The following is a 17151-nucleotide window of genomic DNA, read 5'->3' as shown; positions in this document are numbered from 1 at the left end:
AGGAAAACCCGCTCCGATTGAATATAACAACAACTAACAGAGGAAACCATTGTAACTTCCTGTCTCTTCCACACTGGTAACTTGAAAATAAAAGTAGAAATTGATTCGTAATTGCTACCATGGAAACTAGTACTTTTTGCAGTACTGAGGATTTTTCAATATTTATTTTTAACTTTTAATTTCCATATAATTAACAGGCGTCAGGCAGTCATTTTGTAATCACTTTCAGAATCCTTGTCATAATGTCTTTTGCTTTTGAAAATGTCAGTTTTTGTTGCTTTCCATACATTACGTTTTAAATGCTGAGTCAGTTGTTATTACTAGTGTACGTTTTATCCCCTTTCCGTGAAAACATAAATTTTTGTGAACTACCAAACTCTTCTAACCGAGTTAAAGTAAACTCTTTCACAAATCCAGACTGAGCGCTTAGTACAGGTATATTTTACATTGCAAATCTGTTTAATAATTAAACAAAAGCGTTCCTGCAACATCATTTAAATAGATACTTTAACGCTGTCCTAGATCTGTCACCAGACATTCTCTTTATTTTGCGGAATAAGTTCTTTCTAGAATCAAACTTCGGTTTAAATAAAAACAAAGAATTTCACCTGGCATTACTGTAGGTCTCTCCAGGGTTTAGATTGGGTTGTTTGTAGTAAAGAAATGGTTTGATTGGTATTGATTAAGTTAAGTTACTTAATTTAACCTAAAAAAGAAATATATACAAGTTTTAGCTTTGAAAAATTTGACCAAAAATGTTTAAATATAAGTATATTAGATAATATTCTTACCAGATTGCCAAGTACCAAACTGGATGAAATTGCCAAAGTAAATTATTATTCGATAATTGATGTTGAAACGCTTAGATTGATTTTGTGTGTTACTCAGTTTTATTATATAATGTAATTACATAAATAATAGATGAACGAAAATAGTTTTAACTGAAATCCCTAATGACATTAAAAATTAACAATAGACAATTTAATAATACACAGGGGAAGATGCAACATAATAATACAGGTAGGACTTATATTATGAGACAAATAAAACATAGAAGACCGAACAAGTGTGAAAACAGAATGAATACACAATACATGACAAAAAATAGTAACATTACACATAAAATGATACATTTTAATGAATGACTTAACCATCGAATGTATGATATCAAGTTATTAACACAAGCTTCATCCAATTCAGCTAAAACACTTTTAATTTTGCGAATAAGCTTAAATAAAATTTCCGAAACTAATAATTAAAAGCATAATTTAACGAGTCGACAGGTCGCAGTTTTTCGCCTCTCATTGTATCAATAAATTTCAGACTTTCAGCAAGTTTAGAACACGGTTTGTGGTGCAACTAGATAACCTTCCGCAGCCAAACTACCTGCTTTTGTCTATTAGTGCCAACTCAGCTAAAGTAACCCAAACTTCAATGCCCCCTTAGTGATAACCAGATTGTTCAGTAAAACACAAAAACATTTATGTCAGCTAAAGATAAAACCACTTAATAATATACTGAATGAATCGTAGCTAATAAAATAGCATTAACACTGCTAATCTACGTTCGTGGCGAAAATCTTAAAATTCTTTTCTTTAAGATTTGTAAATGGCTAACATGTCAAATATTAAAGAAATAAAAAAAACTTCCAGAAGGCAAAAAAATAAAAACACAAATAGGCCTCCGAACCTCAACACCACAACATTTAAAACGACTATCATAAATAGCTTGGATCATTTCATGTTGCTTATTAATTATCCGTAAAAGTCGGACTTCGTGATTGATTTACTACGTGTGCGCAATGAGAACAAAGACGGCAATAATATATCGGATTTGTTATTCCGTGCAAACATAAACATTCTGCGTGTCCATCGCACAGCTTTTTTCTTTCCTAACGAGCAGGTACTTTTAATACCGACATAACATTCCATTTCTTACCATTTAGAACACACTTCATCAAAGCACAGACCATACGAATTCGCTTTGAAACTCATAACTGCAATGGCATATCATCAAAACAGCAGTTTCCAATTTATTCCTTTATACCTTACCAGTTACGACAAAGCAATAACCCTTATACCCTCTTTTCTATTGGCAACACAAGATGCCGGATACAGGATACCTAAGAACATAATGAGTTTAGTTACACGACTTTCAGGCGGAAAGAAACCAATTAAATCAAAAGAGATGCTACCCAAATTAAATTTCTTTTTAAACAGAATGAGAGCAACATGTAAAAAAGTGGAGTCCAAAAAACATAAAGAATGTAGCGAAGGAGATTGTGATAAGGTAATTTTGTGCTACACTTTAAAAGGATTCTAACAATGGGCGAGGTTTATAGGTTGCTTTAACATTGCCATTAATTTATAATTCATTTATCCAATCTTTTAATTTTCAGGGAGCACTGTACGACAGTGTGAGCAATTTATCGTCAGTATTCGCTTCCACTGCACCTTCGAAATGGCCATCATTTCACTCAATTGCTAATTACGCAGAAGATGGAGTTTTTCTACAACATGAAGTCTTTTCGAAAAGCAACCTTGAACCAATACCAGTATAATGGTAATGATGATTCAATGTGAAACCAAGAGTAAGCAGGAAATCATAAATAATAATTTGTTGCCTGGTTGTTATTACCCTTGTGATATGACACATAAATTTTGTAATATGTACATAAGTTCTGTGATATGGCCCTTGTTTATTTGAGGGCTATCTTTAGCATGTATAAATATTTTTGAAAAAACTAATGTAGATTATTTGTAAGCTAGATTTTAAAACGTATTTTTTCCGTCTTATTTTCTTAAAAAGCTTAAGGAAGAGGAGGATTGCGCAGGGTCTATATCTATAAAAGGAGTTTGATAAATTGTCGAATTGTCAAATTACGCGTACGCTAACTAAAAACTACAGCGAAAAATGCAACCAAGTAAAAGCGAGACCTGGGAGCAGAATATCCAAAGCTCAGTAAAACAATTTGTATTTATGTGGATAGGGTGTAGCTGCAGCGTATTCGGCTAATAATCGTTATAGGTTCTATGTTCTACTTTGACACACTTTTTATAGTTTTATCAGCATATTTGGAGCCATAACGATTAGATCAGTGACCTGGCTTATAACGCCAGTTTAAGCGGATAAGTACATGTTTTTGTGAAACTTGCAAAATCGATGCGTCTGAATGCTGCCATACGTTTTAGCTACAACGCTTTTTTAGCCATTTTTTAAATTTGGCAAAAAGCAAGTCGATGGTGAACGCAAGGACTCCTTTTGCACATGTGTTGGTTAGGTCAGCAGCGTTTAAATTGCGCTGGTCTGCCTTGCGAAATAATTCAAAAGAAACCTAAAATTTGAGAAAAAAGGCCACGACTGGAGCAACAAGCAACACATTTAGAGAGTTAGGTTTTAACCAAATGATTTAAGATCCTAAGTAAATCACTGTACCTACTACAGAAACGTCTTACATGATTACTTTTAGGGACAAACTTCGAAATTTGCCGCCTTGTCTAAATATATTTTGCGAATGGTTGTAGCCAAAGCTGTAACTGTGATAAAATTCGAATTTATGCAGAAAAGTTGACTAGGACAAAATGCATTATACAAAACTTAACAAAAAACTTCAGCTAGACATAGCTGGCTAGTTTCTGCATCCTTACCTCGTTCGTAGCTAAAACCTTAAAATTGTTTTTTTTTTTTTAAGATTTATTCATGAGAAAAAAATGTAGTAATACATCTATCTGCAAGGCTTTTTAAGGGTTGTGAAGAACTAATCTTTCGGGTATAACCCCCCTCTCCCCTACACCTCCCTCTAAAAGTGATGAAGCATGCCATAAAACTTGGCAGAACTATTCGTGAGCACTTCGGATGAGTTAGACAAAGAAAAATTTAATGACGTCATTGCAGTCGAAAATAAAGTCATCATGTATTAGCAAACCCGAAAAAAAGCCGAAATAATACAACGTATACTTTGGAATAAGAAACACTGTTTGAAATGTTTTGAACGTATCAAATTAGTTGATAAAAGCATAAAAAAGAAAAAAATATGACTAATCATGTCATGAAAAAAGGCCAGTTTTTTATCGATTAGCTATAAGCCGAGGAATTATCATAGGAACAGACGTGATGTCACAATCAAAAATTTTCAATTTTTCCGAAGTTGACTGAAAATGATAAAAATTACCAAACTATAACCCCTAAAACTGTATGCTTTGGTAGCTCCCTGTCCGAATAGGGTTTAAGTACTCATACTAGGAAACGTTTAAAAGACATTATTTAAAAATCTACATTTGATTTAAAATTAAGGAAAGTGAATGAAGGAAAACCCGCTCCGATTGAATATAACAACAACTAACAGAGGAAACCATTGTAACTTCCTGTCTCTTCCACACTGGTAACTTGAAAATAAAAGTAGAAATTGATTCGTAATTGCTACCATGGAAACTAGTACTTTTTGCAGTACTGAGGATTTTTCAATATTTATTTTTAACTTTTAATTTCCATATAATTAACAGGCGTCAGGCAGTCATTTTGTAATCACTTTCAGAATCCTTGTCATAATGTCTTTTGCTTTTGAAAATGTCAGTTTTTGTTGCTTTCCATACATTACGTTTTAAATGCTGAGTCAGTTGTTATTACTAGTGTACGTTTTATCCCCTTTCCGTGAAAACATAAATTTTTGTGAACTACCAAACTCTTCTAACCGAGATATACATCATTTACGTGCTAATAATGCTTTTAAAATCATTTGTAATTAAACTTAAAACTTGAAAGTGAAAATATCACAATTATTATGTCTAAGTAACTTGTCATGCGAAATAGAAAAAAAAAACAATAACAAATATATAAAGACCGAAAAGAAGAAAGATGGTTACATGCAAATAAACTGTACTTATGCATTAAAATGTCTTTATAATCACAAAAAAACATGCATCACAAATTACATTCTTAGGCTTTTAAAATGAAAAGGTATAACGATACTAAGAAGGGCAATAGCACTGCGTCAACGAAACAATGAAACATTGTTGTCAGATGGAAAATTGCACACTGCTTCCTAAATTGGAGCAATAATCAGATCTTTTTTTGGGATTGGATACGTGCTTGTCTTAAAACACTTAATCAACATGGTAAAGTTATGTTAAATGTATTTTTAATAGTTCACGGATGCGTGTTAATTAAATGCACTAAGAGTTGATATAAAATTCGGTATAAATTCTACAATCACATGAAGGGAAACAGTAAACAATAACATTTAGTAAAAGATGAAAAAAACACGTGAAACACAAACATGCAGAATGACATTAATCTTAGTTCGATTGCAGAGAACTTATTACGTTTTTTTGATGAAAAAGAGTCTTCCGCAATTTATTTTTAAACATTGTTTTTAATAACAAACTTGTTGATCTATGGATAAAATACATATTTGCACGTATAACAGCATATGGTCTTGTAAGTTGGAAAATGTCGATACTAAACCCAAAAAGACTCAACTAGACTTTGCGTACTTCACTACTTAAGAATCGAAAGCAGAAAGTTGCCAAGTTTTTTGAAGTTTTACTTAACTAACATTTACCTTTAGGCGGAGATGGTGTAGTGGTAGCGCATTCAACTTGTAATCATAAGGTTTCAGGTTCATGTCCCCACTCCGGCGCACTTTATATGTGGTGTTGTCAGCCCATTTGGTGCCATCTACTAACCGCTAATCGGTTTGTGTGGCAGGCAAGCATATTAGAGCAATGCTATACGTAAGCGGTAATGTAACATTGTAACATAGGGGCAGTCGGAGGGGAGGGCCCTTAGGACGGAATCCCCAAGGACGTTAAAACTTCCCGTTATTTACTTACTTACTTTTTACTGACTTACTTACTCACCTTTAAATTCTGACAACTGAAAATGTGTTGTAACAGTTTCCAACATTATACTTTTTTGGACTAGTGACAATTTTTACAAATGTTTACATAGATAGTGTTAACCTAGCGCATGTTGTCTCTTTTTTCTATTGGGACGGCGAGATGAACATGGCCCTGGAGAAGGCCTCGTCACGTGACCCTCAAATGCATAGTTTTTCTGGATTTATTGTTTAATGAGATTGGTCTCAATGAATCAAGTTCTGTATATCACTTTCTAGGGCTAAGGGAGCCCAGCGTTTTAAGTCACAGATTTGTGTGGTGCGCTTTTTTTCACTCCTTACACGCAGCCGTTGTCAAACTTTTATTGTACGTTTTTCTTGATTGTTGTCCAAATGTTTAAATCAATCATTTTATTTATGCTTTTGCTTACCTGAGATTTATGTAGTTTAGTGATGTGTATTTTATTGGATTGATTGGTAGCAAGCAGTCATTTCTTTGAGCTGTAACGTGTAGTTAGCTAGCTCTAATATAGAAACTTGTCGTTGGAAATTGGTACATGATTTGTCAAGTTGACTATTACACGTCATTGGGTTTCTCAGGTGCCAACTGGCTATATAATTTTCAAATTATCATGTAATTCCAGGTACCTGATTGAAGCTAGCTATGCAAAAAATTGACTTCAGACGGTCCTGCACAAGTTGTTTAATCGATTGTTTTATCCATTTTAAACGTTAGATTATGCATAAAAAAATCTAACATACGTATACGGCCAAATAATTTGATTAAAACGCTTATAAACCGTTTAGCTTGTCTATGTGGGAAAATTTGAACCGAGGTTATGAGGTGGGAACCCACCGTAGTGACTTTAGGCAAGTAATAGGCAAAAGTCTATATTTTCCGTATGCTTTTCCGTATACCTTATTACACGAAAACAACGAAGCAAGTAATTAACGGGTTCACAATTAATACGATCTAAAATTACCGCAAATTTCGAATTTTGTGGTAATTAACACAAAACAACGAATTTCAAATAATGAGATGGTACTTCATTACGCGAATTCTCAAAAGGGTAGACACTTTTTTACAGGTTCAAGCTAAGAGAATAAAAAAGAAATAATAAAATGTCATCGCACGTATTTTATCTTTTTGTCTAAAATGCTCAAAAAAGATTACTGAAAAGGGTTATCTTTGATAGTGTTTTTATCGTTGTAACTGGCATTTTTCAAGTTTACCGTACACCTGCTGCTTTCCATCCTGCTTTGATTATCTTCTTTCCTTTTTGAGATTAACGGTGCCTAAAAATTTCTATTTTTATTGAGCACATCTATATATCCACGAGTTATGTTGAAGTCGTTGAAAAATTATTTTTGACAATTAAGGTTAACGGACCTTTTTTTTTGCGCAACACTTAATTAACGGAGGAGATATTTTCACGATGAATAAATTAACCGAGTTTTAATTAACGCTAAATTTCAAAATTCGCGTTAATTACTAGCTTCGTTATTTTCGTGTAATAAGGTAGAAAGGTAATTGTCCACATTAATAAGCAATATATTACCCGTAAAAGTAACAAAAAAAACATGAATGACGCGTATATGTCGCTCATTCGATACACATAAAGATGCATTATCAAAAACAGAAGATTTTTATAGAGCTTTTGTGTCCTAAACTAAAACTATCATTTTGTTGAAAACACTTGATATATATGTTGATGACCCTTACATTAACCTGGGGGATTTCAAAACAAGCTTTGTTTTTAATTAAACCGGTCGGACCATATGAAGCAGATAAAAAATGCGGTACTGCACGTGGAATCTGATTAACCGATTAATGGAATATCCGGAATGCAAGCAGATAATGCGGCACTTCCAGCGGAATTTGATCAAAACGCAATAAGGCATATACAATGAAACACAATATTGATTAATTATTTCAACGCAATTATAAGAAGGAAAACATCTACTACTACTACTACTATAAGTTTTATAACTTGGCTGCAGCGATTCATTGCAAGTCAATAACATTCCGTCAATTCATACAATAATCTTTCGTAAGCTAATATATTATTTACTAGTGTTTTTGTATTTTTTGTATTATTTTGCAGTGAAGATACATTCTCATTATTGCAAATTTTGTCTTACTACAACTATAAGATCGCCAGTAAGTTACAGTAGTATATCTAGCAGAAAGATATTACACACAGAAAACATTACTCTCACTCTCACCTCTTTCGCACTGGCGAATGATTAAAATTTTATCAAATACGATGGATGTGCACAAATTAGTAGTTAATATACCAAAGATATATCTTAAGAGGACACAAGCACTTCCTTGCTACACAGCACAAGATTCCAAGGGGAATACCATAAAAATACTATTAGTCGATCGCTCCGTGAAGATATCCACTTCGATGGAATCAAAATAAAAAAATAGTAAAGAATATAGCTTGTTTTAGAAATTTTGATAAAAAACAACTGATGCCACCACTCTGTGTTCAAGATAGTGGAGGAAAGTTATAACTAAAATTCCATGTGCTTACTAATTTTATAAAACACATTGTCGTCAGTCCAATTCATTACTGTCTTCCGGTAACGTAACAAAAGTTAACCAAGAAGACATTTTTTTCTATGTCACAGATATAGATATATAGATAAAAGCACATATGCGACAGTAAGTATATTTAACACGCACTAAATTTTAAAGTAAATATAGTAAGTGACTGGGCACCTCGAAACTTGCCAGACCTGAGTTACTTTATAGTGTATCACTTTATAATCCCGTTGCACTTTGAATCCCATCGCACTTTGTAATCCAATTTTGTCGCGCTTTGTAATTTGAAATAGAGGAAGTAAAAAGAAATTAATATAAAAATACAAGAATATAAGACACTATAACGATGGCTATGAGTATGACCCAGATTTGTTCCCAGCACCTCAGTAGACAAATGGTATTGAATTCGAGCGTGAGTATCCCTAAACGAGGAAAAAGTGCTCACTTCAAAAAATATGAGGCAGACGGAAAAACCAATGATGATTTAACAAACTTTTAAATCGTTGAAAGTTTTCTTCAATTTTGATATGGAGTGTGAACTCATTATATAATTTTGCTCCAGTGAAATAAAAGGACTTTTCTTTTGGTAGTTTCACAGAGTTGTCTGAGTTCTAAGTATTGATTTGATGACTTATTTTTCAAAGTAGTTTAAACAAACTTCTTTATCCGAACACTTTCTACCGGATGCATATAATTGGTTCAACATTTCGTTATGAATATTTATACCAATATTGCTTATACCAATATTGTTCACAAAAATTATTGGAAACCATACTAACTCGCACTGACTTCAGCATGTGCTGCTCTCGCGGTTTTTGCCACTTTCGGTGGCTGTCACGTAATTTTTCTATAACTTGCAAAAACTGCAACTAGCGCATTTTCAATGTTCCTCCCCCCTCTTATACATTTGAGTTAAGCTTTTGCATCCTATTGGCGGCAGAGCATTTATCAGTCGATGATGTTTAGCTATTTTAAGAAATAACCGAGAAATTGCCATTTTCCAAAAAAAATAATGTGGCAAAAAAAGCTTTATTTATTATTATAGCGAACTTTCTATAAAAATTTATGTTTCACATTCATAGCGAAAGCAGCTTTAAAGTTGCAAAAAGGCTGAACACAAACAATCAAGTTCGATCAAATTTTTATGTGAAATGCAAATTAACTTTACGCTGACGCGTTTTAACCAGAGTACTAAAAATAAAATTTAGGAATTTGTTACTTCCATTTTTTGTAACGAAAGTCAAGAATTACTATCATATTCGTTACGGACATTGTTCAAAATTTAATAGTTATGTTTGTTATAAACTAGTTCTTAAGTTGAACAAGAAAGTCTTCCTCAATCCTTCCCCACATGGATTCTTAGGACGTTGGTTCATTTTGTGCGAACGTGGAGGCTGGGGGTTGTGGTTACGCATTACTGACCGCCGTCCGTATATTCTGACACACTAGATTCTGGCGCGGTTACAAAATCTGATGTTCTAGAATAAACATGGCAGCCTTATATAGCCTCGCATTAAAATATCCAATACAATCAAGCCAACTAATGCAGTTTGGAATTGATGTGACATGATGCAATGAACGCTAAAACTGATCACTGATATTTCAGAATTGTCGCTGTTTCGAAATACATTTGTTTTTATTTACTAACGCAACATTATGGGGAGTATTGCTCGAACATCTTTATTCCATCTGCCTGACAACTAACGAAAACGCTAAACATGTTTTGGGTATCAGAAGTCCAAGCTTTACTTTAAAACCACCCACACAATTACAAACAGCCTCCAACATACAAACCAAACTATCTACAAAACACATGACTATGAATTAAAAGCAATAGTGGAAGTTTCAGGCTCTTAAAGGGATTCCAGTAGAATTTTTGAGTTCACCTATTAACAGGATTTCGAAGATTAGGGATAGTTTTAATTAATTGCTTATATTTAAAGAATGAGAGGTATGGAAACAAAAAAATATTAGGTAAGGCGGTGTCTGAAAAATTAGTACTAAATGTTGGTTAAAAACGACAAGGAGGTAGAATAGCACCTACGACAAGGTTGCATATCATTAAAAGAAACTTAGGGAACATTACATTTCATTTTATGATAATAGGAAAAACCAATTTAATTTTCAAAACTATACCAATTAGACAACCTTATTGGAAGATAATTAAGAGCTTTCTGTTTCGTTATTAAATATGTTTGAATATACATATGAAAATATGTTTACCTCATAGCTAAACAACTAGAGGAATAAAGAGTTGAATAACTTCAATTAAAAGCTAAACCATATCAAAATGTCAATTAAATTGTTTTTACATTTAACTTTAGCTGTAATGGTTTGCAACATGATTGGTGAGTGATTTATTAGTATTCGTATTAGCAAGAGACTTTCTTTTTGACCAGAGTACATTGTTTTTTGCTCATGTTTAAAATTTGTTATATGCTTTATTTTGGGTTTTTTCCTTTATGTTAAGACTGATACATTTCAAGAGTGCTCAAAATTGCTTTAAATTGTTATTTGCGCATTACTGTAGGCTCAAAAGAATTTGTGGTGTTCCAGGGAATGTTTTATCCCAAAAAATAAAATTCTTTTAATTTCGGTTAAATAGCATTTAGCAAAAATTTTAACTTTAGTGATCCGTGTAGCATTTTTTGAGGGCCACATTTAACTGTCGTCATGGCAACTTTCCAAATGCTGTTTCCATAGAATTTGATAAAAAGTTGCCAATTAAAACAATGTTAATATTCACCAAGTTTTTGTCCTACTACTGCAGTACAGTACTTATTGTTTATTTGTTTATTTATTTCTTTCCTTGTTTATTTGTTCGTTTGTTTTTCTTGTTCATTTGGAACAATATGTCCACACCTCTGAATGAATAGGTTTAATAGGGTATTTAAAGAAAGATAACCCAGAAATAATTTTTGATATTTAATTTGACTAATGCATAAAATCTCGATCCCTGTTTTGATCTCTGGGCAAAGCAGTTACTGTTTCGCCTCAAAAATTTTTCTTCTAACCGAACGCATATTGTCACGATGTTATGGGACCGATTAACAATAATGATGTAAAAGTGTGTCAAAAACAAAATTTTGGAGCTCGTGTATAGGTGAAAGACATAAGATTGTGCTGTCTCTTTAGTATTTTCTTTAAACTATTATACTTTGGTTGTATAAAAAATGCATCAGATGTAGATATTTATTTATTTTATATAACAACAGCAAGAATATAACAAAACAAAAGGTTAGAACACTTTCAGGAGAGCTTAAACCAAGGCGATTAACCAATCAATTAGGCAGCGAAAATAATTATCAAATATAGGTTGGGGATATTGTCCGGAATTTTGGTTTCTTTAAGCTGGCCTTTGCAACAAATTTTTTAACACATTTACGTCATAAACCGCAAAGAGAAAACGTGTTAGCAGTATGAAACGAAAATAAAAGTTTTGAAGTTATTTGTTCTATGAATCAAAAAATAACTCTTTGTTTAACCTCCCACTAATGGATTATTTTGATGACAACATCAACGGTTTGTTATTTCGCATTATGTTTTAGTTTGTTAACCGCTTTTGGATTAGATAGAGCTTTAAAAATTGATCAAAATGGCATCATGACCTGGAGATGTAAAATTCAGTAAAATTTTAGTGTTGTCACTTATAACCCGGCTCTGTCATGACCATCAACAATATTATTTTTCATGTTTTGAGTCCCTTTACGTTGATACTGCCAGCTCTCAGCGATGAAGATTGTTATCATAAAAAGGCGCCAAATTTGAATAAATATACATGCCCGAAACATTGATCAACAAACCGAACGCGCGATATGGTGGCTTCATCTTTATTAACGAATCTTTACTTTCTTTATCTTTACTCGCTTATTTCTCTTTAAGTTCAGTAGTATAAAATAATAAAAAAGGTTTATCACATTTTGTTCAACATTTTTTCCATTTTGATCATTAACTTTTTCTTGTTTAATTATTTTGTGTATATTGACCCGTGACCATCACAGTAAAGAAAAATATATTCCATTGTTTTTTTAATTTAGCCACCTCTTTAGTAAATGTGTAAAAAATACTCAATTATAAATAATTCAGCACTCACAAAGACGTAAACAAAATTCATTTATAGTGGGGATTTGTTACTCAGTACAAATCCCCACAAACAACCAAGCCAGTTGGTCTGGTCTTTAAAGTCAACACTCATCATGATTTCATTCAGCCACCGTGCCGCAGCGCAGTTTCTCTCTCTTTTAAAGCAGTTGTAAGCCAACAATTTTTTTTCCATTTATGGACAAATTATAAAAAAATTGTTCTGACAATGTCATGAGCGATTCGCCTACGTTAACTTTAGTTTTAATTATGCGATTACCCTTTTTTTATTATAATATAGGTAATGAAAGTGACGTGCAACAACATGCCTTCTTGATAAATGAATTTTATCTTAGCTTAAATGTTTTTAATGATTAGCCAACCTCAATATCAAAAGACGTTTTTTCAATGTTTCTTCTATAAGTCTTGAAACACTGTCCAAAAAATGCAAGGGGTAAGAAGATATAAAAAAAAACTATTTTGATGATGTGAAGTGCGGACTAACTTAAACCGTTTGATTTGATTAACAAGAATTAAATTGTTTAATATTCGTTGGCAAGTATTCAACCTTAACATTATAAGTATGCTATGATGGTATACCAGAGGGCAGTTGGTCAGTCAATGTACATGGGTTCATATCAGAAGAATTATTTGTCATTTGACAAATAAAAAGTCATCTCCGCAAAGATTATAGACGCATATTCAGAATAATTATATTATTTAAATGGAAAAATGATTTAATCGCTAAAATGTCCACCAAATTGAGATAGGCTTTTCTAAGGTTTTAGGTATTCAATATTGCTAATTCCCAAACAAAATGAACATAGGAGAACAAGTCTTGAAGTTTTTCCGACCGCAACGTAGCCTTAATATCGAATAATTCTACATCAAAGATCAAGGATTATGTTCCTTTATACAAAAGTGGTTTTGTTTTTAGGTACTTCGGATGTGTACGTTTCCAAGCGCAATGGTGAAGATAATAAATTTTGTGGCACGTATCTAAACCCATGTAATACATTTGAATTTGCTGTAAAGAAGAATCCTCTTTTACCAACTACTGTGCAATTGGACGGGGGTACAGAGAAAACATATGTATATTACGTAAGTAGTTCAATAATCCTTAAATCAAGCATTACAATCACTTCCTATGGGGGTAAAAAAAGTCGTCCTGTCACCAAGGCAAATATCAAGAGTATTTATTCCGTACATACAGTAATAAGCATATCTATTTAAAAATTGAGCACATTCATTTTATTAAAACTCCACTTCTGGATTGAAACTCATCTTTTAGTGCATTAATCGCCAACTGCAGCTTTAACAATTTAACTGAATTCATTTTTAATACTAGAAGAAGCCATGTAGAATCTGTTGAAATACGTATACATCATAGTTTAATAAAACGCTCAAATCTTATTGGAAGTGTTCATGTTGGAAACTTGCTGATTGTTATAGACTCCTGCACTTTTTATGGTAACGGAGAGAAGAATAATGCATTGGTGGACAGTTGGGCAAAAAAAAACAATTAAAATCAAGGTCACAAAAAGCATATTTAAATGTTCTCTTGGGATTTTAATACACTGTAATCGCCAAAATTCTGCCATCAAAATAGAAGCGTCTACGTTTCAAGCAGATAATGATCCGTATCAAAGATACATATTTGGAGTTAAGACAGTTAAATGTTTCACAATCGTATTGAATAAACTCAAGTTTTCAGGATTTCAAACTTCAGCTGTACAAGTATATTCAGCCTTTAGCTTGACAATTTATAATTCTTCATTTGAAAGGAATAAAAGTATTCGAGGTGGTGCCGTGTTTATTTACAATACCGACTTTTGGAATGTTCACAACTCGTTCTTTTCTTTTAATACTGCCGGCACTGGTGGCGCTATATATGTCTATAAAGGAAAAGGTGCTAGTGTTGTTAATTCATCTATATTTTTTTACAACTCAGCTAATATTACCGGCGGCAGTATTTACATCAAAACGCAAGTTACTCGTTACGATAGGGCTTTCTATTTAAATTCCGTACGCTTTATTGGCACAACTCATAGTCCTTTAACGACCGGAATAATCATTAATACTGGTGCGCAAATAAGCTACACAGATGTATCAATAATTATAGACAAGACAGTTCTAGATGCTCCAGTACTAGATGGGATACGTTTGGACGACAAATTTAGATATGGGGAAGATAATTTTGATAACCTTTCTCTGTTTTGTCCCCACAATTTTGGTATCGCTTACTTTAAGCCTACAATTGCATTCCAATGTCGCAGATGTGAAAGAGGAATGTATAGTCTAAAAGGCGATAGTGTTACATTGTCAATGGTAAACAGGACGATGTCAGAAAACAAACTTGTCGTAAAAAAGTCAGATTTCAGGTGCTTTCGATGTCCTCCTGGAGGGAAGTGTGAGTATGGGATACAGAGTAAAGGGAATTTTTGGGGATATATTGGAAAAAGCAAAGAAATAGAATTCTTACCTTGTCCCACTGCATATTGCTGCTCTGAAAAGACAAAAAAATGTGTTTCATACAACACTTGTAACAAAAAACGAACAGGAATACTTTGTGGAGCTTGTGAAAACGGACACACGTTGAATTATTTTAGTAATAGTTGTGTAAGAAAGAACAGATGCAATCAGTGGTTGTTTTGGATATTCTACGTAGCATATGCCGTATTTTACGTGGTTTTTTTAATGTACTTTAAGATTATATTTAAGACTTTGTACGAGAACTTACGCAAGCTGAAGTGTGGGAGAAAAAAGGCGGGAATTATCAATGATTTATATCAATACACGCCTTTTCAAGATAGCATGGATGAGAACATGAAAGAAACTAACATTTATGAAGAGGAAGATTGTCCTTTCAGCAATGCTGCTGTATTAAAGACTGAAGGAAGACAAACAAACGTTTGCATTTTGGGGTTGAAAAATATCACATTTTTCTTTTATCAAATGCAAGCTTTGATAGAAATAAATGCACCGGAAGAAAAGGGGCATAGTTACATAATACATATTAAACACACTATATCAATTTTTTTTAATTTCCAATTAAGCCAACTTAACATATCAAATTTGTGTCCAATGAAAGATCTTGATGCGCTGTCAAAAGCATCGATAAAGCTTGGTAATGTATTTATTATCTTTCTAATTCTTCTTGCATTAGTTGCAATCATAAAAATATTTCAGCGTTATAAAAACAGAAGAAATCTTGATGCAGTGCCTTCTGGAACGACGATTCACAAAATCATGAAAAACATATGCATTTGCTCAATCCAAGTTGGTTTGCTTGGCTATACTGCAGTGAATGTATTTTGCTTTCACATGTTAAACTGTGTGTCAATAAACGATAAAAATTACTTATACATGCAGGGAGATATCGCATGCTACAACTGGTGGCAATATTGCATTTTGGTTGTAACTATATTATGGATAATACGTTTTACAATTTCTGTGCATGTTTCTGTTAATATGTTACGAAGAAATCAAATTACTCTTAACCAATTTTACCCATCTTTCGCTATTCCACCAATATCATTATATTATTACTTACGTTCTTTATGTACCAATAATACAGTAGACGTCATGACTAACACGGAAGATATCGACAAGGTAACAGAGATTTTTATTGGTCCTTATATTTCCAACAAAAATGGTCAATTGAATTGGGAAGCTGTGTTGATTGGTCGACGAATAATTATAGCTGCCTTGTGTGCGTTTGTCGTGAACCCAATATCAAAATTGTTTTTTACATTGCTGGTGTTCCATGTATGTCTTCTACATCATCTGTATGTTTTACCATACCGCACGCGAATCTTGAACCACTTGGAAACAGGATCACTTTCATGTTTAATATTTCTTAATGTAGAAAATCTATTCTTTGCCTTTCTTTACATGAACGACCAATCCAGTGTACCAGCTATTAACACTATGGCAATGGTTTTTGTCTGGGTAGAGCATATAGTACTGCTATTACCATTGCTGATAATTATTTTTATAACACTACTTGCACTGTGCAAGAAACCTCATGCAAATTAAAGAATTGTTTTGATTATGTGAGTGAGTACGACGCAATATTCACGCAATATGCCTGAATTCCCTCTACCACACTACATCAAGTCTACCACTCTCCTTAACAACTACATAAATGCTGATCAGAACGCCAGCAATTAGTTTAACGTATATTGTACGTATTTTTTTATTTCTTAATTCATTTTTGCAGTATGCACGACGTATAACTTTTCCTAGTTATTAATATCCTGTTAATGAAAGTAGAGTGTTAACCCTATTTGGTATGGGCTTTTTTGACCCTTGTAAGTATGGGGCTGTACCTTTTTCTCTGTTTGGTTTTAAGTGACGAAACTTGGCACAAAGAAGCATCAATATGTTGTAACTTAATTGGTGACAAAATATTTGGGTTGACATGTGATCACAGGAAGTGATGACGTCATAATAAGACATTGGTCAAAGAAAACATGTCTTTTTTTTAACTTCCCGTGTTTTTATCTTTTTCAACACTATTCACAGTACTAGTTATTAAAGAAAACTAATAAAAGAATGTAAGATATTATTAGAAAGATTTGAAGCATTTCTCTAGAGAGAAAATGTAAATCGATCAGAATTTAAATTTTAAAGAAATAATTTTTTTGAAAAATTGATATTTCAGAACCTTGGTGTTAGTAGC

General features: G+C 32.9%; 2 protein-coding genes across 2 annotated transcripts; both read left to right on the top strand.

The window, feature by feature from the left end:
• The first annotated feature begins 524 nt into the window (after window positions 1-524).
• Window positions 525-2775, top strand: LOC130629915 (uncharacterized). Its single transcript, XM_057443323.1, has 2 exons — window positions 525-2289; window positions 2399-2775. Exons 1-2 carry the CDS (start codon window positions 2002-2004, stop codon window positions 2558-2560), a joined length of 450 nt encoding a protein of 149 aa, XP_057299306.1. The 5' UTR covers window positions 525-2001; the 3' UTR covers window positions 2561-2775.
• Window positions 2776-10630: 7855 nt separating this feature from the next.
• Window positions 10631-17046, top strand: LOC130638037 (uncharacterized). The gene is made up of 2 exons (XM_057446971.1): window positions 10631-10735; window positions 13405-17046. Exon 2 carries the CDS (start codon window positions 13935-13937, stop codon window positions 16503-16505), a length of 2571 nt encoding a protein of 856 aa, XP_057302954.1. The 5' UTR covers window positions 10631-10735; window positions 13405-13934; the 3' UTR covers window positions 16506-17046.
• Window positions 17047-17151: the final 105 nt, after the last annotated feature.

The sequence above is a fragment of the Hydractinia symbiolongicarpus genome, chromosome 1 (genome assembly GCF_029227915.1).
Source record: "Hydractinia symbiolongicarpus strain clone_291-10 chromosome 1, HSymV2.1, whole genome shotgun sequence".
NCBI lineage: Eukaryota > Metazoa > Cnidaria > Hydrozoa > Anthoathecata > Hydractiniidae > Hydractinia > Hydractinia symbiolongicarpus.
Note: the sequence above shows the minus strand (reverse complement) of the source record. Positions and strands in the feature narration are given on the sequence as shown.

What these genes read in the sequence shown, in the direction of transcription:
- LOC130629915 (XM_057443323.1), top strand. Translation starts at nt 2,002, where the DNA reads ATGGCATATCATCAAAACAGCAGTTTCCAATTTATTCCTTTATACCTT. An exon ending in GCGAAGGAGATTGTGATAAG is followed by an intron (nt 2,290 to 2,398) that starts GTAATTTTGTGC and finishes TTTAATTTTCAG; the next exon opens with GGAGCACTGTACGACAGTGT.
- LOC130638037 (XM_057446971.1), top strand. Translation starts at nt 13,935, where the DNA reads ATGGTAACGGAGAGAAGAATAATGCATTGGTGGACAGTTGGGCAAAAA.